The sequence below is a fragment of the Trachinotus anak genome, unplaced genomic scaffold (genome assembly GCF_046630095.1).
Source record: "Trachinotus anak isolate AG129_WGS33_773 ecotype Australia unplaced genomic scaffold, CSIRO_AGI_Tana_v1 ptg000031l, whole genome shotgun sequence".
Taxonomy (NCBI): Eukaryota; Metazoa; Chordata; class Actinopteri; order Carangiformes; family Carangidae; genus Trachinotus; species Trachinotus anak.
This window is the reverse complement of record NW_027273882.1, coordinates 795,806-821,443: the sequence shown is the minus strand read 5'-3', so window position 1 is coordinate 821,443 and position 25,638 is coordinate 795,806. Positions and strand designations below refer to the sequence as shown.

At 41.8% G+C, this 25,638-nt stretch overlaps 1 protein-coding gene across 1 annotated transcript in view; it reads right to left on the bottom strand.

Moving 5' to 3' along the window:
• ezrb (ezrin b) overlaps nt 1-22,978 on the bottom strand; it is a 29,503-nt gene extending 6,525 nt beyond the window's left edge. The window contains exons 1-8 of the mRNA XM_071467658.1: nt 22,747-22,978; nt 15,664-15,747; nt 9,444-9,539; nt 6,852-7,126; nt 5,676-5,759; nt 5,379-5,525; nt 1,805-1,901; nt 1,069-1,232 (exon numbers count right to left, since the gene is read on the bottom strand). Of these exons, the coding sequence (XP_071323759.1) occupies nt 1,069-1,232; nt 1,805-1,901; nt 5,379-5,525; nt 5,676-5,759; nt 6,852-7,126; nt 9,444-9,539; nt 15,664-15,747; nt 22,747-22,758 (959 nt within the window). The 5' untranslated portion in view covers nt 22,759-22,978. The remainder of the gene's footprint in view (nt 1-1,068; nt 1,233-1,804; nt 1,902-5,378; nt 5,526-5,675; nt 5,760-6,851; nt 7,127-9,443; nt 9,540-15,663; nt 15,748-22,746) is intronic.
• Nucleotides 22,979-25,638: the final 2,660 nt, after the last annotated feature.

Genomic DNA, 25,638 nt, shown 5'->3' with positions numbered 1-25,638 from the left:
TGTCTAATAATTATGTCTCATCCAAAGACCAAGGATGTAATCTTGTTTAAAATAATATGACTTTTATTCTCCTGTTTATTCAGTTTAATGAAATCTTATCAGATTTCTATCCATTTCGTCCAATTTACATGAATCTTTTTATACTACCTTTTGTTTCTTTAATGTCTTAATGTCTTTTAATGTCTTATGTACAGCACTTCAATTGTGACCTTCTAGCCTTGTATTTAGTGCATATCTCGACATAATTTACTTATTATTACTGTATTTTTTTTACTTATTTTAGTCTCTGTCATTACTTTTGCTGCAGCTGATATCTCCCCAAGAGTTTCATCACATTTGAGTTAGAGCCTTATCTGACACCGTCTTGTCACTGTGTTTGGACACGGCCTCTTCCACAGGCACTGACCACTGGGAGCTACTGTGTGTGAACCCTAACTCTCTGTGCTGCGGCCTGGTGATCTAATGGCTCTCCCACTGGTATTTACTGTGTTGTCTGCTTGCCGTTACATCACCATGTTTGAACAGCTGTACGGGACAGACAGTGGGCCGACAGCTGTAGCTGAGACCAGGGTCAACATCCATTCACTTTCAGTTCAGGCAGTTCAGGAAGTGCATTTCCCACACTTGAAAAGGAATGCTGCATTATTACCCAGTGGATGGAAGTTTCACTTTACACATTTTACAGACCCAATAATCAATTGATTAATTAAGAAAACACTCTGCAAATTTATAGGTAACAAACATCATTGTTAGTTGCAGCTCTTAAACTCTTGTTAGTGCAAATATTCAGAGATTCAATGTCAAAAACACTGCTGGACATTTTATGCTGGATATTGTTGTTTTTGACATTTCCTTATTATTTTGTTAAATTTGAAAATAATCAGACTGACTATAAAGGCAGCTGAAATAAACTGAAATTCAGTAAACAATGAAACAGAATTACTGTCCAATTGTAGTCAAAAAACCTCCAGGCAGCTCCAATCATAATTTTAAATATGGTTTATATCCATGTCAGTAAATATTTTGTGATATCCTCTGAGTGAACTCCACTTCCAGACATCTGCGTACCTCTCCATCTGTTTCTGCTGCTTCTCCTCTCGGGCCTGGGCCTTCATCTGCTGCACCTCAATCGTGTCAGGCTTGCGGCGGCGCATGTACAGCTCGTGGTTGCCCATGCACAGCTGCAGGATGCGCTTGTTTATGCGCAGTCTCGGAGCATAAAACACAAAGTCCTGAAATTGGGAGAAGAAACAAACAGGAGGAGTGAGGAAGAGGGCGAGAAGTGAACGCCGGCCTAAATAAACCTCCTGCTCCCTGTCCATTGCGCTTTGCTGATAAAGGACAAAGAATCTGGTGGTGACTGAGGAGGTGCAGGGAAACGTTTAACACAGTACAGATTACTGCTAAAATCACTTCTACTCAGACTGCTCCACTTACACTTTAGTGAAAGGTAAAGCAGCCTGGGGAACCAAGACATACCACTTACTTCTGTGTGTGTGTTTGGGGCCCATCACTAATAGCACTACCTGGAAACAAGCCCTGGCTAATGTGCGTGCTAGATTGGACTGAGGAGGATATGTCTAATGGTTCCTCTCTCCACCACAGAGAAACATGATACCGCAGGTAGAACAGGAAGCAGAGAGATTTAATATAGACTTAACAGGCTCTAAAAAGCTGAATTCTACCTAAAGAGGAACAGGAACTGCTAAACTGGAAGAGACCGTCAAAGAAAAGGAAACATTTAAGAAGAGGGAGGTCTTTTTTTTTTTTTTTTTTTAGAAATGTCAGCACAGGTCAAACTCACCGGAGATTTTTTGTCAATGGGCTTGATGATGAATTTCTTATCGTTGAAGGAAATGTTTCTGATCTCACTCCAGGGGAAGCCGATCTTTGGGGTCAACCTGAGGAGTGACCACATGAACATAAACGTTATCCTGTGATACAGATACAGACTCTAACAAAACAGATGATGGTGTCAGTAAAAGTGCATTTTTACACTTATTTATAATTATTGTAAGAGTTGGACCATATCTTGCTCTTTCCAATAAAAAAAAAAAAGAAAAAAAAAAAAGGTGAATTCTCTTGTTTTCTCTTGTATGGACTATTACAATGCTCTTTTAACTGATTAACCCAAAACAGTCAGTGCACTGTCTTCGGCGTGAACAAAATACATCTGCCAACAAGCAAAAGTTCACACCCATTTCAGCGTGTTTGCACTGGCTCCCTGTCTCGTTTGATATCGATTTCAAAATTTTATTACTGGTTTTTAAAAGGTTTAAATGGTTTGGCACCACTCAGCCGACTCTCTCTTCCGTGACCGGTAGTTAAGACAAAGAAAAAACACATCTTAAGACTCAACTCAAGCACTTCAAGCTACTTGTATATGTCAATTCATCACTTCAGGTTTTTTTCCAAGCAAAAATGCCAAATTGTCTCTGGTTTCGGCTTCTCATTGAGAGGATTTGCTGCTTTTCTTTGCCGTACGTGACAGTAAATTGAATCCTTTCAGAGAATAAAGGCTGACTGTGAGCATGGATTTCTGTATATCCACTGTTCAAGTACGAGGGATGAATCTGGGGTGTGGCTCACCGTTCCATTGTGCCAGACGAACTGAACGGATGCCAGTCTCATTCAACACAATACAAAGTAGTACTGTAAACACTGAACGGTCGATAGTGTTGTAATCTAGAACAGCAGCCATCCACCTCGCAGCGAAACTCTGCTGCGAAACCGTACTGCCTGACAGGAATTTCACCCTGACACATGCTTGTGGAATTGAGAAAACAATGTGGAAGTTATTGTAGCGATTGAACATTTCTATCGGAGTCTTGTGGTTTATTGAGCTGCTGTAAATCCTTGGATTCATGTTACAAGATATCACTGTAGCTCTTAGCTTCAAGCTCGGGTTAGAAAGTAGAGACTATGGTTGGTGTAAAATGTAGCTTCATTACTAAGCCTCTGACTTTCTGTGTTAAAGATCCCTAGTGTATAAGAATAATGTATTGTAAAGGCTCTTGATAGCAATGGCTAGTGGAACCAATATGTCAAAATGCATTAAAATAGGTATTTTTCAGGTTCAGGTACTGTTTCAGTCTGGCTAAATACCTGAGTAAAACACTTCACTTAAGATAGCTGCTAATAGATTCATCTGCTGATTGGTTTGTTCTACAAAATTTCAAACGTATTGGAAAATGTCTGTTTCTTAAGACCATGGAGACATCTTTAAATTACTTATTTTGTCCTATCAACTGTTCAAAATCCCAAAACAGTCAGTTTGCAATATAAAACAGAAAAAAGTGACAAATCCTCACACTGAGAAGCAGAAACCAGACAATGTTTGGTCCTTTTTCTTTAAAATGTTTTCCAGAAAAATGACAACTAATGCTTATTTACATGTTTTCTGCAATTAAAAGATTTTTGTTTTTGACAATCTACTAAACTCGTTCTGCTCTAAATGGTTGTGTCAAAATAGACAAATAAAACATTTTTGGAGTCAGATTTTGTTGTATCGTATTGATTACTAATGCACTTTTGTTTGATTCATTTTAATTGCTAAAATGTAAATCCAGCATTTGAACAAGCAAATCTGAAATGCTGCATCTTTGCTAAGAAGAAAAAACTGGGCTCAAGAAAACCTCCAGAAACTTTGTCCTAGAAAATGAGCAGCGCTGTGGTTAGACATGCAGCAGAGCATAAGGAGTTAAACCAGCACCAGACTGCGCCTTGGCAAAGCCTTGACTGCACTACTGCATTGTGGGCCGGCTGCTCTCATTGGAGAGGCAATGTTGTAGGTTAGCCTCACATTCTTAAGTGCCGCACAGCTTGAAAAACCAGTCGGCGTAGTCATGGTTACAGCAGAGGGCACCGTGGAGGAGAGGCATTTCTTTGCTGATCCCAGGGAGCACAGAAAGAGACAGCCTCACACAAGAACCCTGTATGTTCCTTAACAATGTGTTTCCCACTCTTGTCTGAGGGCTCATACCACCGTTAAATTACAGTCGGGACAAATGAGACACTAGATGAACTTTCACACAAAAGCAGTTTGAGTAATTAAATCATTTAGACTTGAAAAGAACCTCCTGTGCTCATATAAGACAAAGACTCTTCCATTAAAGGTTCAATTAGAGGCCTCATGGGGCAGCTGACTTGCTAAACCTTGTCATTACCCTGCCACCAACTAACTGCATTCATTTCTTCCACTAAGGCAGACAAAGTAGACCAAACTGCTTTCAACAGAAGCTGGCATGAAAGCTGACACAGTGCAGCCACTTTAATACGGGAAGAGCAACAATCTGGCAGCGAACAACACAACTTAGCCAGGGGACAGCTGGAGGGATTTCCAGCACAGGGTCAGTGACTGAAAGGCAAGTCACCTGGGATGAATTGTTCCTTTAACACAGTGTACTTCACTCCAGTAACCCCACAGACCGGGCCACCAGCCACAGGAGATCTCAAAACTCATTTCACCAAATAGAGGGTGATTACCTCCCCAACTGTCTTGTCCTATAAACAAAGTGGCAATCATAACCCAGACTGGGCTGGACACTGCTAAAACCCTGCCAGGTCTCAAAAAGTAGGTTTCCATTCGATTACAATGCTGAAAAAAATAATAAAAATCATCTAAACAAACAAATACAAATGTAAAAAATTCGTTTTTTTCTGCCATACTGTGTGTGGATACACAGAGGAACAGCTAGTGATTAACTACAGACATGGAGCTAACTCAGCATGTGGTTCTTGGTCTGAGGTTGGCCTCAGCAATAAGTTGAAAATTAAGAAAAAACTTAAGTCTGCAAAAGCACAGCACAGATTTTATGTCAAGTATCTGTAGTGTAAATGGCACACAAACATATAGTATGTGCCTGTGGAGGTAGTTTTTAATCATTCAGCTGTGTGTAGAGTAGAACTGCACCAATATAAACAGAGGTGTGAACAAAATACACCCTATATATCCCACAAGAGACTGTCACACACTCACTCGAAGCAGGGGCAGAAATCATAAACTATATTAAGTGACAAATTCATGTCCAAAAACCTAAAAACATTAAGATAAAAACTGATGATTTCAGCTCAGGGAATGTGCAAAAAATAATATGCAGATCTTAGATAATAAGAAGAAATAAGTGATTAAAGCAAACTGCTGAGTTTGATTCTACTAATCCTCCAAAAGGCTGTATCCATTTGGCCTTCATTGTTATTCCTGTCATACTGTCTGCTGAGAAACAGGAACAGTGATTAAGTGCAGACATGGACCTGGCCCAGCCAGTTTAGCCCTGTGTCACAGGGCTGCAGCTAGCAACACGCACAAAACAAGAGCCAGAGCAGACACCCACAACAGGCCTGTTTACTTCAGGGGTCTGTCACAGTACAAGGCTTACTTGTCGTCCTTCTCGTAAATGTTGAGTCCCAGGGCGTCCACTCCGAGCCACAGCTCTGTTCCCTTCTTATTCTTGATGTCAAAGTAGTTGACTCCGTACATTTCCAGGTCCTGGGCGATCTTCAGGTACTCCAGCATGGCGTCCTCCCTGCAAGAATGGACAGAGGTCAGGAAACGAGTGGCACGGTCAACCCACCGCATTCCTACTAATACTGCAGGATTTAGGAGTATCTTGACAGCATAACACACAGTTGTTGTTTAAATGCGTTGCGGTAGTGCATTAATCAGTGACACTCACTTCAACATCCCACCGTGCTCCTCATGCCACACCTGAATCCTCTCCTCCCACTGTTCTCTGGATAACTTGTGCTGCTCCAGGACTCTACAGACGGATGGAGAGGGGAAAAAAAAAAACGACAAAGATCAGCTCGACCACCACACAAACCACCAACAGACAAGACAGATATCTTTGATGTGTTAAGCAACATGATGGACTATTTTCATACAAGCTCATTATGCAAAGCACGTCTTTATGTCAGCAAAGCGGTAATTTCCCAGAGGTGTAGTGTTTTCCTTGTCTGCACTAGTTTGGTATTTTGGTTACTTGTCATGCACCACAGTGGGAGGAAAAGCACAATAGGGGGTGTGCCACTGGAATTCAGTGTCAAGATAGAAATGTTTTTTGATCCTGTTTTAGATACTTCTACATGCACACTCAAAAACAAAACTATCTATGACAATAAAGCTATGATCTTTAGATTATTAGCATCTTGCAAAAGGAAGCATAAAGGTTGTCCTAGCTGATGCAGCCACTTTAAGAATGTCCTCTTCAGTACATCAAATTAACTATTTAGGCTTCTTTATTCTAAAGGGTTTCTTAGTTTGTGCAGATCAACAGTGACGCTGGAGATGGGGACAACCTCTGGACAGACACGGTCCACATGAGAAAGTGCAATGACCCCCAGATTTCTGACATATTTGGAAATGTGAACTCTCTGCTTGTTCCTGACAGGTCGTATAGTTTTGCATCAGGAGCAGCAGGTCCACACTCTCTTCTCCAAGTTCAATGAATCACAGACAATAACAAATGCCTCCAATATCTTGGCACACTTGTATCCTGTGCTATGATTAATGATGTAATGAAGCTTCGATCTCACTCTCGAATGCTCTGAGCAATGAGCTACTTTGTTGTCTTTGTTTTCTCCCTTTTTAAATTTGAACATGCATATGTATGCTTGTCTGTACCAGAGGCTTGAAAAAAAAAAAACAACAACAAACAGATTATTCTTTTTTGTTGCATAAACATCCTATTTTGTTTATGGAGGGTTAAAGAATTTACATTTATTCAAACGCCACCTTATGCCACTAAATTATTTTCTGCCGGTACCAAGTGGCTTCAGTCTAATAAGAATATTACAGCCTCTCTTTTTGATCTAGATGATAGTACAACAACGTTTGATTTGTTTTCCTGCACCTGTGTGGCAGCAGACGCTCAGAGAGCAGGTATCCAGGCCGGTGGACTTCTTTGTTATAGTCTCCGAACTTGGCCTGAACAGAGTAGGAGGCGAGCAGCACGGCAGTCTCTGGTGGACAGTAGACCTCGTCGCTCAGGATGCCCTCCTTCACCTGCAGGAAGAAGAGCTTCTGGGTGATGTCCTGGATCAGCTCCTCTGCCACGTCCTCTGGGAAGAACTTGGCCCGAAACTTAAACTGGAGGGGGTTCTCTTTCTTCACGTCCTGGGACGACACCTGGAGATGAATCACAACAACATTTCATGCTGAGAGTGAGATGAGAGTTGGTGCATTTATACCTGGTTACAGCGGCTTGTTAGCTTAGCTTAGCTTAAGATGAAGTCAGGGGAAAACAGCTAGCCTGGCATTACACGTTATATCTCGGTTGTGTAATCAGCACAAAATTGTTTAAATTAGAAAGTGTAAAAAAAATGACAAGTTGCTGTATTGGGTTAGGGTTAGGCTATTTCTTGCCCATGAGCAATGACTTCTTAAAGACTCAGATGGTCGTTTGGCAGCTGTCTCCATTGCACAAAGCCAGGCTAGTTTCCAGTCTTTATGCTAAGCTAAGATAGCCAGCTGTTGGCCCCAGCTATTTATTTACCACCACAAATGACGCTGCATCAGAGAGTGGCACTGATCTTCTCATCTAACTGTTAGAAAGAAAGCGAATACGTGTATTACCCAAGACTATTCTCAAACTATTATTTTAATGTCAAACTAAAAGTCTGGATGATGCTGAGAGTCATGATGCTGTAAAATATAATTACTGAAGTAAAAAGTATGAGTAATGTCCTCTTTTTAAACCTGTGCATTGTATCATCGGCGACTATAGAATCACCATCAGCAGCATAAATACCGTGTGTCAACACTCTCCAAGTAGGAAACAATAAGTTCTGCAGTTTCATAGGTGCCCTGCCCTCTCCAAAAGGGGATCTACCATTCTCGCTCAGTGGAAATACACTTTAACAACTCCCAGCTACAGTACGTGTTTACACAATGTGCCTCTTCCTCTAATTTCAAAGCAGGAACCAAGCGGTCTTGATAGAGAGAATGGGGCTGTGAACGACCGGGAATATTCCAGTTTGAGCTTTGCATTGTGCTGATGAGCTGCAGCGCAGTGTCAGCACACAGTGTACAGTTTACTGCTGCTGACTGAGGCAAGCATAACCTTTTCTCTCCCTCTGTGAACCTCGTTTATTATTAGAAAATGCAAAGAGGCAATTTGGAAGTTTCTCTAGACAGATGAACATGGTTTCCTACGTTTGTTTCAGTCAGGAAGGCATTCAGCAGAAGATTTCTCTTCAGACAGAAACAGTCTCGATCTAGACACTACATTATTTACAGTCTGTCAGATGTATACTTTGAAAAGTACTCCACTGATTTGGCACTGCAGTCCTATAACACTGTCAGACTCACGTTGGACAGTAAAAGAAAAAAAAAAAGAAGGGATCAAATCAATGCACTAGAGCTTTGTCAAAACCTTGCACCTACAATACCCACAATGCAACTCGACCACTGACAGTTCTGTCAAAGATTCAGCCAGGCTACAGAGGTGTGTTGACTTTATTTCTTTCTAACTCCACACCTCCAGATTTTTTTCATTTTCAAACTTCTTCAGCCCAAACCGACGCCGACTCAAGTGACATCATGCGAGGCAATTTTTCCATGCAGCTCCCCTCTGGAGACACAACAGGCTTTACGTCTCCAAAACCTGTTCCCCTTTAAGACATTATTAGCACAGAACCAACTGGTCTAAAAAGGCGCAGGCTGATCATATAGAAACTGTGATACCAAAACAACCCCCAATTGCTTTATTCTTCTTTGCTTATCATGACACAGTTTGGACTAGTTAGAGTGTGACTAACTCAGGACTAACAGTTAGTGAAGTCCAGGTAATCTGTGTTTACTCAGAGAAAACACAGAAGAGCAGAAGCAGTTCTGGTTCACAGAGAGGTCACACTCTCGTCCAATAATCCACCTCCAGCTGATTACATGCCGAGCTCTAACCCCTGCAGCACAGACAGAAACCAGAACAGGGATTCAGAATCAGATGCCATGTCCGAAGTGGAACCTCAATACAGTATGTGAATATGTACATACTGTAATATGGTGGCTACTGATTGACTGAAAGGCAAACAGTGGAGGTCTGATTGTATCGTCCCTTCAGAAGAATGCATTCTTTCTCTATTACTCCACAGTCCTCCACAGAGAGTGGTGTTGCAAAAGCTGGGTGGTTGGGACTTAATACACTGAAGAAAATAACCAAGAGGTATGTAGGTAGAACGTGTCATGATATGTAACGATAGATTAATGACATCAACAAGTCTCGTTGAGTAACTGTTGAATAACTAGCTTCAAAGAACAAATAACATCATCTGGTCTGATTTTTGAAAGTATATTCAAGACTGATTGATGAAGGAGTGTCATAGTTTTTTTCCTTCAACCCAAATGCCTTAACACCTGCCTTAACAATTTGAGCTTTTATAAGACTGGAGGATTATCAGACAAAACCGAAAATAACAGCAAACATCTCATTTCAGCTGGATCTTACCTTTTTGTCCAGTTTCAGCCAAGTGTAGTAACCTTTGCTGTCCATATACTGGAGTCCGAAGTACCAGACCTCACGTAAGCCGATGGTTTTCACCACCTGCACAGAAGAAAAAAAAAGGCTTAAAGTCTTAAAACACAGTAGGCCTGCAACAAAAGATTATTTTCATTATCAATTAATCTGTAGTTTAATCCATTGATAGTTTGGTCTATGATATAGTGAAAAAATGTCAATCACAACTTCCCAGAGCCCAAGGTGACATCTTCAAATATCTGGTTGTCTCTGATCAAAAGGTTTTCAGTTTACTATGATATACGATGACGAGAGGCAGCAAATCCTCACGTTTGAGAAGCTGGACACTGAGGCAGTTTTTCACAACAGATTTAAGATTATATGACCCAAAGAACTCACACCCTGCTCTTCCAGGGAAAAAGATCACGAGAGGATGATGACGTAACCGCAGGTGTTAACAGAAAGAAACCATGCCTTCACCAACAAAGTTCAATGAGGTCATTTTCTAATAAATGTAAATGAATCATTGATGGTTTTCTTCCAGCAAGAGCTGTGAAAACGGCCTTTGAGGGCTTTACAGACGCTGGCGAGGCCTGAAGCAGCTAAGTTTAAGGTGAAATACTGAGCTACCCTCATAGTATTACACATTCCCACACCTGAGTATGGACTTGGCAAGGTAATGATACAAACTGCTGTCAGGATAAACAAAGTGCACTTGTCGGCAGCAAGTCAGCTAAAGATGATGAGACTCTGGACAGCGAGGTGATGGCTACCACTGTCACTGAGACTGCTATTTATTTTCATTACTGATAAATCTGCTCATTATTTCTTGATTCATTGGTGAATTGTTTGGTCTATAAAATGCAAGAAAATTATAGAGGAAATAATGTATTTCACAATTTCCTACATCCCAAAGTGAGGTGTTCAAAATGCTTCTGACCAAAATCCCCAAAAACCACTTCAGTTTTCTATCACATAGGACAAAGAAAAGGAGTAAATCCTGATGAGTTTGTTGCATTAGCGCTTAAAAAATGGCACGAACAAAACAACAGCTGCAGATTTATCTTCTGTGGATCAAATGAATGATTAATCATCAGCTCCAACTGGCATCTAAACCATTAATAAAAAAAATTCAGCTATGTGAGACTGAAGGCTTTGATTATGAGGATCATCTAGTGAGGAAGTCAACATATCTGTAACTAAATTAAAACCATATCATCACATTTCATTCAGAGCGGCTCCTGGTGCTGCTCAGATTCCCCTGTAACATTCTGCTAAATTAACTTTTATATTTAAAGCAAGCTGATGCAAACAGGTCTCAAACAAAGTGGTGCCATTGTTTGAGCAGCGAGGGGGAGTGATACTGTATGTTGAATGACTAGCATCCTGTCCTCGACTCCAGGAACACACTAAGAAGGCTGGAGAGAGGGGGAAGGAGAGGAGGAGGAGGAGGAGGAGGAGAGGGGAGTCTGCTCCATCTTACAAGGCCATTTACTCTCTGGCCAAACAGCACCAGCCAGAACTCCTCATTATTATTAACGTCTAAAAGGCAGATTACGAACGCAGTTTTAATTTCAACCACACTGGAAACATCTAACCTTGGAAGAATGTCTTCACATCAGCAACTTTGGAGAGTTCTTCAACCAGTTTTTTCGACTGTGTAGCCGAGGCAGAGAGTGAAAACCCAGTTATAGATCTGGAATAATCACTTGTGCTGCAGGAGGAGCTGCCATTTTCCACTGGCTTCTGAGAGAAACCTCAATGACCAGAGGCTCTTTATGGCCTTCAGAGCGGGAGAGCAATTTTCCAGCAGCATCGTGCAGGAATTCATCTTTTTGTGTGTGTGTGTGTGTGTGTTATTAAGTTGTACAATCTCTGCGCCGGGGCCCTTTCTGAATGCATCCCTGCCACATTCCCCACCCAGTCACCAGGTGAGGTGCTAAGTTGCCTGGATAAACTGTGAGTCAACACTTTGGTACTCCGGCCAAGCCCCATTCCCAATGATAAGCTCTAGCCAAGGTTGAAATTAAAATCAAAACCCCCTCCTCTCTCTCTCTCTGTCTCTCTCTCTCTGTCTCTCTCTCTCTTAGTGGGTGACACAAAATACAGGGCAGGCTGACCTGTGGGAGTGAAGATGAATGGCTTTTCTGATGGACTGTATTTAGGGCAACAACAACAAGCAGTAGAATGGAGCCTGAAATGAGAGAGCACTTCAGGCTGCATCTCACCTGTAGTGAAACTCATAAGGCCTCTGAAAACAATCGGCCTTTTCATGGTGGCTTTTTCGCTCTGGGGTCCTCAGAGTGGGAGGCAGAGAGACAGAGCGGGCGACCACAGGGAGACCTAAATGAATGAATGTTGAGAGAGGCTTCTCTACCACGTTGGCGCTGTCTGAGAGGCAACCAATTTCCTGCACGAGCTCGCCAACCTTCAACAATGTTGCACTTCACTTGACAAATAGATAAACTACCTTCAATAAGGTGCGGTGCACGTTATGAACACTTGCTGACAAAGGATAGTGAAAATAATACATTTCATTAGAGGCGGATTAAATCTGAATCTGGGGACACAGGTTCAGTAAAGTGACATCACAGCAGGCTGGTTTGGCTGGCTGCCTCGACTTTAATGGGTCACTAGTTTGCTCCAATGTACGTCAAGAGCTATTAACACCTCAGATATTTGTTCTACGTAAGATTACTCTCCCATGCAAAGGGTTTTTGCAGGGATCACCAAGTTAAATGTAACACTTTGCAAGACCTTGCAGTCAAAGGCACTTCTCACGCAGACTTCTCAGGACCTGCAGATACCATGTGAGCTGCGGGCAGTTGTTTGCAAAATCTCTTAGCGACTGTATCCAGCCTTGGAAAAAATAATCCCATATATATCAAATCTGGAGGCCAAACTCCTCGAGAGCAGCTTTTTATGAGCTGTAATAAGCAGAAGCACAAGTCTAACTTCATACTGGCAATGATTAAAAAACTGTAAACTCAGTGAAACATTTGCAGCCGGGTTGAAGAGGCTAAACCTTTACAGATTCTGTGTCAGCGGCTGAAGGGGCAAAAGTCAGTTAGCATGACTTCAGTCTGCAGCCTCGTCTCACACTCCTCTGTCAGAGAGTGAAAGTTTCCCGTCTTGGTTTAGGGGAGCTCGGGCCCTGCGGTGAGCGAGAGGAATGCCGCGGGGCTGAAACAGCATTACTCACTGCATCCTCTGGGCTGTGTAATGTGGAGTCCTCCAGCGGCTGAGGAGGGGAAGGGAGGGGTTCGCCCAGTCAGGCCCCAAATAGGGACCTACCGGCACAAAGATGAAGGAGTGTGCCGGACGGGGGTGGGGGCAGTGGGCACTGCCCCAAAGGAAACTGGTCTCTTGCTGTCAGACCACACATTCATTGTGACTGAAGCGAACACTAAAGGGAGTGTTACAAAGCCAGGAGAGTTCAGCTAAAATACTACAGCTAACAAGAAAAGCCATCGTGCAGCATGTTCCCTCTCTTCACTTAGCAGCTAATTTTTTTTTTTTTTTTTTTTTTTTGGTGTGTGGCTTTGACATGTGGGTTGGGTGTCTAAGTGAACTAGTTTCATATTTTGCTCCTGGCACTTGTCAGCCACATAACTTGGACTTGGATTTAGTTCAAGACATAGATTAACTGTTGCCATGTTTTTTTGTTTTTTTTAAAAACCCTCCTCCAGCTTCTAACCAATCCAAAGCATTCTCCAGCTGACACTGAAAGCTTGTTGAAGCCACAATAATACAAATGATTAGTTAAGAGGACCCAGCTCAAAAAATGAAATGAGCAGCAGCTCAGTCATATGGAAGTGAAACTGAACGAGGGTGTGTTGGGGAGTGGCAGGCGTTTCTCTTTGAGAGCGCCATGACAGGGACTAAGGCTATGATCAGCGCTGACCACAGGGGCCATGCCAGACCTCACGCTCGCCTCGAGAGTGAGCTCACTGCTGTTACTCAGCATTTCCACAGAAGCTGTCGAACACACTGTGACCCAGTGTGTCTGCTGCCGATTTGAAAAGAAACCAGGCTGCTGACAGACACATTCGGGCCAGTCAAGCTCAATGTCAGCAGCATTAACCTGCGGCCGGCAGCTCGGGTGTGAAGCTTCGTAGACAGCTTCCCATGCTCAGATTATTAAATTTCATGTTTGCACTGAAATAGAGGGAGTGAGTGATTATCTGTGGCACACCTCACTGAGAGCCATTCTAACAAGTAGGCTGGGGAATTCACCAACACCCATAAATAGATAGAGATGTCACAGGTGATAGCTCTTCCTTCCTTTAACAAAACCACACATTAAAAGCTCTACACATTTAAACAGTAGCTCTGCTGTAACTCTTCCTAAACACTGATTCCTACCCAACTACCCAAAAGATTCAAAAGATTCATATCACCAATATCTGATTAAGCCTGGTGGGTTTTTATGGATATTATGATTGGCATGATTCTTTTCACGTATTCTTTGACTAAAACGTTCTCTACAGAGCCGCAGACATGAAGGGATGAATCCTCTGACAGGCAGCCACACAGTCAGCTAAACTTGCTATTGAAAAACGAGTTATACAGGAAGTGGCTAAAACAATGCCTTTCCTCACCCAGTGCTGTCATACAGCCTCATGAGAGCTGACGCTGATGACATGTGAGTGACATTTGGATTTTAGGCACTGAGCTTCACAGCAGCTTTGCACAACAAGAGGAACAGTGCAAATTAAAAGAAAACTGCCTGCTTGACGATACTGCAATTGCAATATTAATATGCAAATGAATACAGAGAGACATACTTCTTGTTATTACATAACCACATCCGCTGTAATAGGCAAATATTAGTAAACTGACTTCAAAATTCACAGTTGCACACACCTGGTGACAATTAAAGGTCAAATGATACCAGCGTTCATTTACCAAAATATTTAAATATACATAAGACAACAAGCTGTCCTCTAAATGAGCACACGGAATAAAGTATAACAAGAAAATGTGAGTGAGGTTTTCTAACATGGTGCCAAACACCATAAGAACAAGGGGATCACTATCTCCTGAAAATAAATTAGTTTAATCCATGGTAAAAAAAAAAAAAAAAAGTTTCCTATACTTGAGAGCAACAACCACAAGAGAAATGTTCAGCCTTTCACTTCCTCACTGGCTTCATTCAGGAAAATCACTAATGTCATTAATCATTAGTTCAATAAATGCCAGGTTCTGTTTGTTCACTCCGGTTATGTTAACCTGACGTTATTAACCACCAGTCAAGTCCATTTTTATGTATACAGCACCAAATCACCACAGAAGTTGTCTTAAGGCACTTCTCATTCAGAGCAGGTCTGCACCGTTCTCTTTATGAACCACCAGAAACCATTAACCTCTCTGCCTCTCACCGGGAAGACACACACTGATAAGGACTCTTGAGGCCAAAAGCTCCTGTAATCTCGTCTGTAGGAGATAACTTTTCAGACCTGGATGTAACGAATGGAAAGAGCTTTGGGGGGATGATAATAAGGGCAGTCACTTTCCCCTAACGCAGATCTTTCTCAGTGACGTCAGTCCAGTTAACTGACACGATGACGAAGGCTGCAGCGGTTTGTGAGTAGTTTGTAGTGATGACGGCGGAAATTCAAAGCAACAGCAAAGTATAGCTGGACTTTGAACACAGATTCCAACTAATTTAATTCTATTTTGAAACACGTAAATTCTCTTTGTTATTGGAGAGCACAAAATCTTTAAAGACAGGTGCTGGGTTAAATTTAAAGAAAAAAAAAAAAGCATTTGTAGGAATTGCTCCACATTTCTGGGAAACATGGTTATTTTAATTATGTGGCTGGACCCAGCAGCTGCTTAGCTTAGCTTATCTTATCATATAGACAGGAAACAGAAGGAAACCACTAACCTACCTTGCTCTACCTGAAAGTAACAACATCCACTTACAGCCCCACTAAACTCACTAATTAACACATTATACCTTGTTTGTTTAATGAATAATTTCCCATTACCTTAACCCCCATAAAATCACAATTTGTTGTTTTTACACTTGTACATATCATTTATATCTGCTTTAATCAATACCACAACAAGGCTGATTTGTATTGATTGTCTCTGTAAAAGTGACTTTATACATAAACTTTCATTCCACGCTGTGACAGTGATAACATTATTTCTGCGTCAGCGCCAATGATGCTGGAGGTCAGGACCAAACTGATGTCCACTGTACCTGGTCAAACAGCTGCTTGCCGGTGGTGCTGGGCTGGATGGCAAACTCCAGCTCAGCGTCCATGGTGGTGACGCGAACATTGACCTGTGGAAAAACATGAGAGAGCAAGTGTTGAAAAGCTGACCCAGAGCAACAGGGAGGCTCTTATAGGTGAAAGCACCAATATGTAGTACTGCAGAGCCCTGCTTCAGTGTATGTGTGTGTGTGTGTGTGTATGTGTGTGTGTGTGTGTGTTTGGTAGAGGGTGTATTTGCAGAGTAAACACACAGGGCTCTATGTTTATCTCTGCTTTCTCAGAAACAGACGGGCTGATTGAAGGGAGCTCAAAATCTTTGGTGTTTTGGATGTAATATGAAGTGCTGGGTCTAAAACACATGTACATAAAGGAAATAAGGCATCGCCATATAAACGAAAAAAAAAGAGGCATATCTGACACTACTTCCACAAGCAACTAAGAGGCACCACGCGCGTTATTCTGGATAGACAAAGTGAAGGGACTGAATACAGCAGCTCTTTCAGTCACTCACCGCCATTCACAGGAAAATAAAAAAAGGCACGTCATTCAGTTCTCAGTTTAATGATTGATCAGAATGACCTGTGCATACACAAAGAGGCAGTCCATCGCACTGAAACCTGTCTTATGGGTAGACAATTTAATGTCCACTTCCAGGGATCCACCCCAGTGATTAATGCACAATTTCAAAACCATTACACATAGCATGACTGATGCAGAATAATGACAACTGACGTCAACTGCGTCCCATAATGAGGAGAAACAATATTCTGTATTGTAGGTTTGGTCTGTAAACAACAAATGGCATCTGAATTTCATACAAAGGCCACGCAACAATGCACAAATATTTACAATAGCTGCTTTGAGGTAATGCAGATACTGAATCTCTTTTCTGTGAGTATAATGTCAAATGTCTCTGGTATTTGCGTGGGGTTATGAAAAGACTGAACTTATTAGCGCTCAGTGAAAATGATACAAAGAGGTTAGTGGACACAGAGTGAAGACAGAGAAAGCCCACTAACACAAGCCTCCAGTGACATCTTTCAACTCCAGCCCATTGTGAGCAGCGCTGAGCCTCAGCGGTGAACAAATTCAATGATGCCCACGGCAAAAGGGATGTCTGAGCTGCAGTAGTGACTCGTCTGGTGAGTCAGAGCCGCATCGACTCTTGTGAAGCTACACAGGCTGAACAACTAACTGACAGATTTAAATCCTGCTGCAGAGAAGGTAAATCCTATCACAGCATTGGATGGAAAGCACCTCACCGCTGTAATGTCCAGAAGTAGTCTAGACAGTGGATTTTCAAGGATGTCCCATTTTTTTCATCCATGTGTCTGCTGCTGTTAAGTAGCTGAGATGACTCACTGGGAATTCAAGCCCAGGATCCGTGGCACAGCAAACTTTTACTTTACTAACAGAAATCAAAATAATGAAACCCTCAGAGCCTCAGGGTGTGTAGCTCAGGATTTGTAGCGCTGCTACAGTGCCACATGGTGCATACAATTTTAAACTTTTGGAACAGAGCGACTTATACCAGCTTCAACTCACAGCTAGAAAGCAGGGGAAGGAGGGGGGAAACACTGCATTTACTTTACACAGCAAAACAAAGCTCCCCTTTCAGCTGCAGCGCCTGAGCAGTCCCTCGCTATCATCATCGACATCCCAGAGGAGCCAGATTACCAAAAAACAACCACAAAACTGAGGCAGAAGTGATATTTTGAGACTTCCCTTGTTTAAAAAGGGGATTCTGTGAATTGGTAGAGGCGGCTCTGACAGTTTGGGATGCTTCTATATTTTACAGCAGTTACAGATGGAGCACCTAGGAGAAAATAAAACACACCCTAACAGGCAGAGAATGGAACATGTGAATGTGTGGAGCAGACAAGCCAACAGAAACCACTGAGTGAGTGATATCTGATCTCAAAGAGAGGTCCTCCAACAGAAACTCACAATAAACTGAGACCATTCACAGAGGTAAAGAAAACATGACACATATGCTAAAAATATACTGGGCAAGGACCCAGAGTTCCACAATGAGCGATTTTAGTCAGAGGAAAGTACAGGCGTTCATTTTAACCATATAAATCCCTGCTTCACAAGTCATGACTGTAGTAAGTGACTCAATCATTTCGGCTTGAGGGGCATTGGAGCCCAAACCTCACCTGCTAGAATGACACATAGACACACTTTCACACTCTTGGTGGAGGGTACAAAACTTTGGTAACCAAGTAACAATAACAACAATAACACAAGCTCTATGGTAACGCAGGCAAAGCGGAGGAAAAACTAAAATAATGTAACCCAAATACAGGTGATCAACAATGTGCGGGACTCAGTTTAACACGGAAATTGCTTCAACTTCTCAGGTGCAAATTAGCTTGTAGCTACAATCACACAGCATCCTTTAGGTTTGAGCTATACACCGTCCTTTTAAAAGAAAGATAGAAATAAATGCTCTCTTGTGTATGTGTGGTAAAAATGAAGTGAATTAGCTTAGCTTAGTTTAGCATAAAAACAGGCAGCAGCTAGCATGGCTCTGTCTACAGGTAACTAAAGCTAAGCTAACCTGCTGCTGGCTCTAGCTACATATTTACTACACAGAGAGTAGTATCAAGCTTCACAACGCTAGACAGACCAGTTTACTGTATTCATACAAAAAAAAAGTCAGATTATATTAATCTTTTTACCTTTTTGTTTCCTCTTCATGTGATTATATATTCTAACTAATAGTTAGAAACATAAAAAAGCAAATCCACAGAGAAAAAATGTTTCCATTTCCTCTCCCTCCCTCAAGAACCACTTTCAATAAAATAAAACACCTACATGTTTATATCCAACTCACTCATGTGGGATCTCTGTCCTAATCTTAGCAAAAGGTTTCCAAATATGAATAAACTAAGCCTGCAACTAACCAGTAATTTAATCGTTGATTAATCTGGTGATTATTTTCTCAATTAATCATTTTGTCTTTAAAATGTGAAAGAATTGTATTGTTAATGTCCCCCCCCCCCCCCCCAAAAAAATACAGCTTCCTAAAGCCAACAGTTACCTCTTAAAAATCCCTTCTTTGTCTGACAAACTGTGTAAAACCCAAAGATTTTCACAAGAGAAAGCCCACAGAGGTTTCGACTGATGGCTCGAGCTGAGACGATCCATTGATTCATTGACAGAAAAGGGTACTATTCTGCAATTTAATCAATCAAGCCATTCGCCAAGAATGCCACATATTTCCTAGTTTCAGTCCACAAAGTGGAAGTACACACCCTTCCCTATATGTGATCATAAACCAAATAGCTTTCCATCAGCCTTTTCAATGGTGAGGTTAAGGAGCTGCTCTGGGTCAAGTTAAAGAACTGAGGCGGTCATCACTTCAGTGGTTAAAATGTGAATAGGTTGCACTGCATTCTTCAGTGATGACCATTCAATATTTAACCCTCTGCATAGTTTGCATGGCTTTAGAGGAGCTTTTTTGCAGAGGGAGTTGCCATGGGGACTCCGCTGAAAATGGTCTGAAAGCAATATAGCCATAAATGAATTGCTACCATTTGAGTGTAGAGCAGTAGCATAACAAGGATGGAGAGAAAAGGCCCATTGTGTCTTTCATTTTGGCTTTAGAAAGTGATATATATTGTGTTGGTTTTTTTTCACAGGCTCTGTAAACATTAAACACATGTAACAGATGGATGACAGTTAAAGGACTTGTGATCTTTTTGGGATCGGTCAATCAGGACTGGCGGGCGTTCCAAGTATGATTGAGTTATCAATTATTTAAAGAAAGAAATACTAACAATAGAACTGGACATGAAAAAGGAAAACACCCATCCATGTTGACTGTGACCACGCCTTGAAAGGGTTTGTGTCGTGGGGCTGTGACCTGCAAGGAAACAGGATTCTGGGAGAGCTAAGAAGCATTATCCTTCACTTCTGACGATGTGTCATTCAGATAAGTGAAACATGAGTCACAGAAGCACCGGTACAGTAGTCTTCACTGCTCCTCAAATCTGGTCCAACCTCCTGCCGCTGGGCGTCTCGCTCCTCTGGAGTAAAACCAGTTTCTCTTTTCCAGACACACCAGGTTGGAATATTTGATATCATGCCAAGTATCTGAACTGTAATAATTCAAGTTAACACTTTTACCCTCTTTGATCTTTGATAACAAGGCTGACTACAGTTACTTTACTAATAATTGTCTGTGACTTCACAATAAAATCTCTCAACCGTGCTACAGCAGTCTGATGTGAGGCAGCTGTTAAAGGTGTTAACATTTTTTTAGGGGCATTTTGCAGTGTATTAGACGAGAGCTGGCATTTGAGGATGACAGAAAAGTTCAGGAGAGAAGGTGTAGGATGAGGATGCTGAGTTCAAACCCATCAATATCACATCAACTCCTCTGTGGATATAGTATTGTCACATTTGATGTGTTTTCAGAATAATCAACTTGAGCGGAGTTTTTTTAAAGAGATTTAGTTTTCATTTTTTTATTCTACACATTTTTTGTATTCTACACTGTTTTGTCCTTGATTTGCTTCTTTGGTATTAAAATATCATTTACAATTAAAAGATGTAAAGTGACATAAAAAACTAACATCACTATGATAATGTAAGAAGGAAACTGGAACTCATGAGGGGGCGCTGGGCATGTCCGCACAAAAACGACATGAAAGCAACACTTGAATTGTATGTGTCTATTGAACATCTCTCTTCCACGTACTTATAATGCTTTACCATAACATTATACAAATCAGAAGGGAATTAAACTGGGGCTGGAACACTTATTCAATTTATTGACTTATCGATCAACAGGAAACTATTTTGATAATCAATTAATCGTTTTTCAAGCCAAAATGCTCAACAATTTTTCTGGTTCATGTGAGAATTTGGTTCTCTTTGTCATACGTGACAGTAAACTTAATATCTTTGGGTGTGTTTGCCTGATGAACTATTTCTGCCATAATGAATATAATCATTAGCTGCAGGACGTGTGTAACATGAGGCTCATCTCTCTGTAGCTTTTGGGGGTTGTTTCCTGACACCCCACCATCCCCTGCCTTCCCCACTCCTGGCTACAGGCTTGAGCCACTGACACTCTTCAAACTTGAAATCCAATTTCACACTTTTCACCGAAGACAAAACATAAAACCCTCATTTACATATCTCGCCAATGCTAGAAGTGAGACTTTGCATTTGCAGGATTAATCTGAGAGTAGGAGGCTCGCCACTTTCTGGTCCAAACAGCATCGAAGGAATAACTTCATTAAAACAGACTTAGTGTCCTATTCATATCCTTCATGCCATGTTGTAAAAAGCTGGGTCGGTCATGAGGCCACATACTGAACAGTCTGTAAACTGGAGGATTAAAAAAAAAAAAAAAAAAAAAAATCTAACTTTAGGCTCGGGGGTTCTTGATATCATGGAAAAGAAAACAGTCTGACATTACCATCTAAAAAGGCTGTTTTGTGGCAACTGAGCAGCTGCTATCAGACTGTTGTGATGTCATTTCCACGGCGACGCTCATGACAACCCTGAGGCTACTCTAAACAAACCAACAACACACTTTATGACACTGACCGGGGCTTTAGTCACTGTCAGCACAACACGCTACTCTGTTCAACAGTAACGTGTCTCTGTCATGATCTGACCGGGCGCCAACTCCTGACTCTGCTTTTGTCTGTTTATGACAAAAATCGTTCCCCATTTTAAATATGTTGCTCATTAAACTTTAAAAGCAGTTGTATGTTTCAGGCGTCTCTGGACTTTCTGTCCTGCTTTTTTTTTTAAAATAAAGAACAGAGGATAGAAGAAAAAAAGTTGTATTTAGTGCTAAATTTAAAAAAAAAGTGGTGATGTGTGATTAATTTCCATCATATTTTCCTTAATGCTGTAAAACATATATGCGTAGGCTGTTATACGCCTACCAGAAATTTCCAAACAGTGAGCTGAGGGAGGGACCTGTGCCATGTGCCACTGTGCAGTATGTAATAACTGGGGTGGGGCATAATGAGTCCAGAGTAACTGAAGGCAGCAAAATGCTCAAATATATTGGACAATTTCATCAAATAATGAATTTTTTTTTTTGTTTGTTTGTTTTTCTGATGATGAAAAGCTACCGATGTCATAAAGACTCAAAGTCACTCTTTCACATTTTTTTTGCAAGTCTCCTAGTCAAGATGACTATGAGTGGAGAGCAATCCCAAATTTCAGCCTGGAAAACAACCTCCGATGACTAAGAGACAACCCTGTATTCATCACAACCTCCTGTCGATGCAAACAAGAGAGTTTCCACCCCCGTTGTTTATCGTGTCATGCTGCACAAGTGTAAGATAATGATGCTCATCTGTGTGTGTTTCTTGTTCCTTTGCTTGGATGATGTTCTCATACATATGGGACACACCCCCCCCCCCCCCCCCCCACCCCCCCCCCACCCCCAGGATACAGGATGAGTGTGTGATTTGAGTGGCATTTCCCTTTAACAGAGACTTACTGTAACTATTAGTGTCAATGTCAGGATCACATGTCCTTCTGTGACGGGGTACAGCTCTGGTTCTGATTCACTCTATAAAAAGGTTTATTTCTAAATCACGTTTCAGTTCTGGCCCATTCATTTCAAGTCTAAAAGAAGCCACCTGTTAAAGTAAGTGGAATTAACCAAACATAGCATCCCCTTCAACACTGAATCTGCCCCTGCCAAGAGGTGATTTAAGATTTTGTGTCAAATGTCAAATTATTTAAAATCCTATAAAGTATCACCTCACAGATCCTTTTTGAAACAAAGACTGCCAGAGCTTTCACAGAGTTATGACATGTGTACACAAAATGAAATACTCTGGCATTAGTGTGATGAGATTATATTAACGTTACCATTCACTGTGCCACATATTAGAGTTCACAAAAACCTAAGTATTCTTCAACCTAAGATGATTCATGTGGAAAAAGAGGATTAAGTCGTTTGACTTTAGGAAGCTAACCCTCCATTCTCGCCCCCTGTCTTGTTTCAGTCAAGCTTGGCAACTTATAAAGCTGTGGCACAACAAGCAGTCAGTGAAAATATCAGTAAACCAAACGCTGCTTACCGCTTTGGGCATTTTTCCGTCCTTTTCCTGGCTCTGTGCGAGGAGCTGTTAAATTAAAAAAAAAAAAAGTTTCCAAAGAAGAAGAGACCTGTGCTCCGTGTAGCTCTGCTTCTCGCTGTGTCTTTCTGAAAACAGAGAAAGAGGAGAAACGAGTTTCAGCCACTTCAGCGTTACTTAAACCCGGCTGAGGGCAGCTCGGCACTCCTGCAGGCGACAGTCATCAGGGTGGATCAGCGCGCACACCAGCAAGCTGGCAGCAGCGAGCACAGGAAGTCCGCCCGGCCGACCTTCAAAATAAGAGCCTGGTCAATTCTGATCAGTCAGGGCGTCTTCTCAAAATCTCTGAAGTAACTCATCATGTTCTTCCTTACGACTAAACACTTTGAAAAGATATGGGAACCATTTATGGACTTCCTGGAAAAGAGAGCCATTGATCATTTTCATTGTATTGTATTGTTGTCTTTGTTCTTCCTTGCAGTTTTGCTTACATGCCCCCAGCAAGCACTTTATTAGGAACACCATACTAATAGTGGGGTAGGTCTCCATTTGTTTCCAAAACAGTCTGTTTTTCATGGCATGAACTCCACACGGTGTTGGAAACATTCCTTTGCGGTTTTGCTCCATGTTGACATGATTGCATCACATCATTTCTGCAGGTCTGTCAGCTGCATACTAATGCTGCCTGTTTCATCACATCCCAAAGGTGTCCTATTGGATTCAGAAGAGTGGTTATCTGAGTAACCACAGCCTTTTTTTTGTCAGTACCAACCAGTCTCCTCCGGCCTCTCTCATCAAAAAACATTTCTGTCTGCAGAACTCCCACTCACTGGATGCAATTTGTTTTTTCACATCTCCTGATTTAACTCTACAGACTGTCGCACATAGAAATCTCAGGAGAGCAGCGGTTTCAGAAATGCAGCATGTTTGGCCGATTGAATAACTGCATGAACATGCGGGCGTGCAGGTGTTCCTAATAAAGTGCTCAGGTATGTGCACGTTGTTTCCCATTTTCTGTTTGACATTTCTTCAAAACAAAATAAATACAACAGTATTTTGTTCGACCCAACTCAGTCATTTATAGCTTTATAGCTGCAACAGTCACAATTTTCCAGAACCCAGTGTGGGGTCTTCAAATAGCGTCTGACAAATACTCAAAAACACAATGATATATTTAATTTACTATTATACAAAACAAAAAATCAAATCCCTACATTTGAGATGAGAGGCCCAAATGTTGTTCAATACACTTTTAATAGTTTTTGATATGGGGGTCTATATAATCTTATTGTGAAATTTCACACCGGAAATCCTACATTTTCATTCTACCTTAACATAGTTGAACATCCAGGCACCAGGCAGGTTAAATATGGTACTCAACATGCCTCACCCACTAGCTATGATAAAGTTGGAGTCCCCACCCTGCTCTGTTTTGGCCTTTTCTTTTGACGTCTTCATCGCTAACAGACCCACACCCCGAGTCAGGTGAACGGAAGACATTTATCTGAGTCGCTTATGAGGTCGCTTTTAGAAATGCAGAAAACAACGTTGAATTAAAAAAAAAAAAAAAAAAAAATACAGGTAACTTCCAGGACGCCGTCACCTCCAGAGGCTGTTACAGTGTAAGAACCTGCAACAAAGTGATGATTTTCAGTGTGTGTGTGTTTCCTCCGTGGGTGAAATGAGTTCACACCCACAGCGACGGGGAAACGAGTCGAGCCCAGCGATTCCACCTTTCCAGCTTCGGACGACACAGACAAAGATTTCACAATAACACAACTCGTTAAATTGTTAAAAAAAAAAAACAAACAAAAGGTTTAGAGCTCAGGGGGGGGGCCCTTCGTGCAGGAGCCGGCTCCGTGCTGCAGTCAGCCACATCCTCGCTGTAATCCCACAGACACCTGTTGTGAGATTTGTCTCCTTTGTGCAGAGCAGCAGAAAGTGCGCGGAAAAAAAAAAAAAAAAAAAAAAAAAGTGCGAAAAGTGCGTTTATTCTGCAGAGCTTCGAGCTGTCGGAGCAACATACGTGAAGTCTTACCGGAGCCGGTGAGGTCCGGGAGAAGAGGTGATGGTCGAGCCGCGGGCCTCAGGTCGCAGCCGCAGGTTTCCCCTCCCTCGGCTCAGCCAGGCGCAATATGGCGCTCACACATCCGACTGCGGAGCCTGTTCCTGCCGCCGCCGGTAGGCTGGAGGGCGCAAAACCCCAGGGTCCGACCCGCAGGGGATTCTCCTGGGGGGGGTTTACCACCACACCTAAGACGGTTTCATAATTATGAAGGGGACATTTGAACTGAATAGGGTCTTTCCCCGACCTGCAGCAGGGTTTTGTTGTTTTGAATAGGACCACAACAGAGAATTATGTTTTGGGGGGGGTGGGGGGTCGTTGGCATGGAAAAATGAAAATCAAACCTGAAACACTGGAATGGCCAATTACCCCCCCCCCGCCAGAGAAAAGTTTCATATATTTGACCAATTGAAAGGGCAATGCTGTTATCTCTGTTAGTAGGCTGCGTTTATTAGTTTATTAGGGGACAGGACCCAAAATACAACATATCAGATGGAGGTATGCATCACAGAGGCTGCTGGGATAATATCTAGACACTGGAAAACACCCAAGACTCAATGGTTACAACAGCTTCATCTTCCAGTGGATGCTTAACAAGATAGATGACAGAAACAAGAGTAAGGCACCAGTTTGGGATCTGTTTCGGACCTAGAACCCACTCACCAATAAGCCTGTAGTATGAACACTGGCCCCTGATAGTAGTTAATATACTGTATGCAGCATGGATATTCTTACTAGTCATAATAATGTTCCTTATCCTGTTGACTTTTATTCATTTTGTATTTATTGCTTTAATTTGTACCACTGATGTTAGCAGGAACTGTACACAA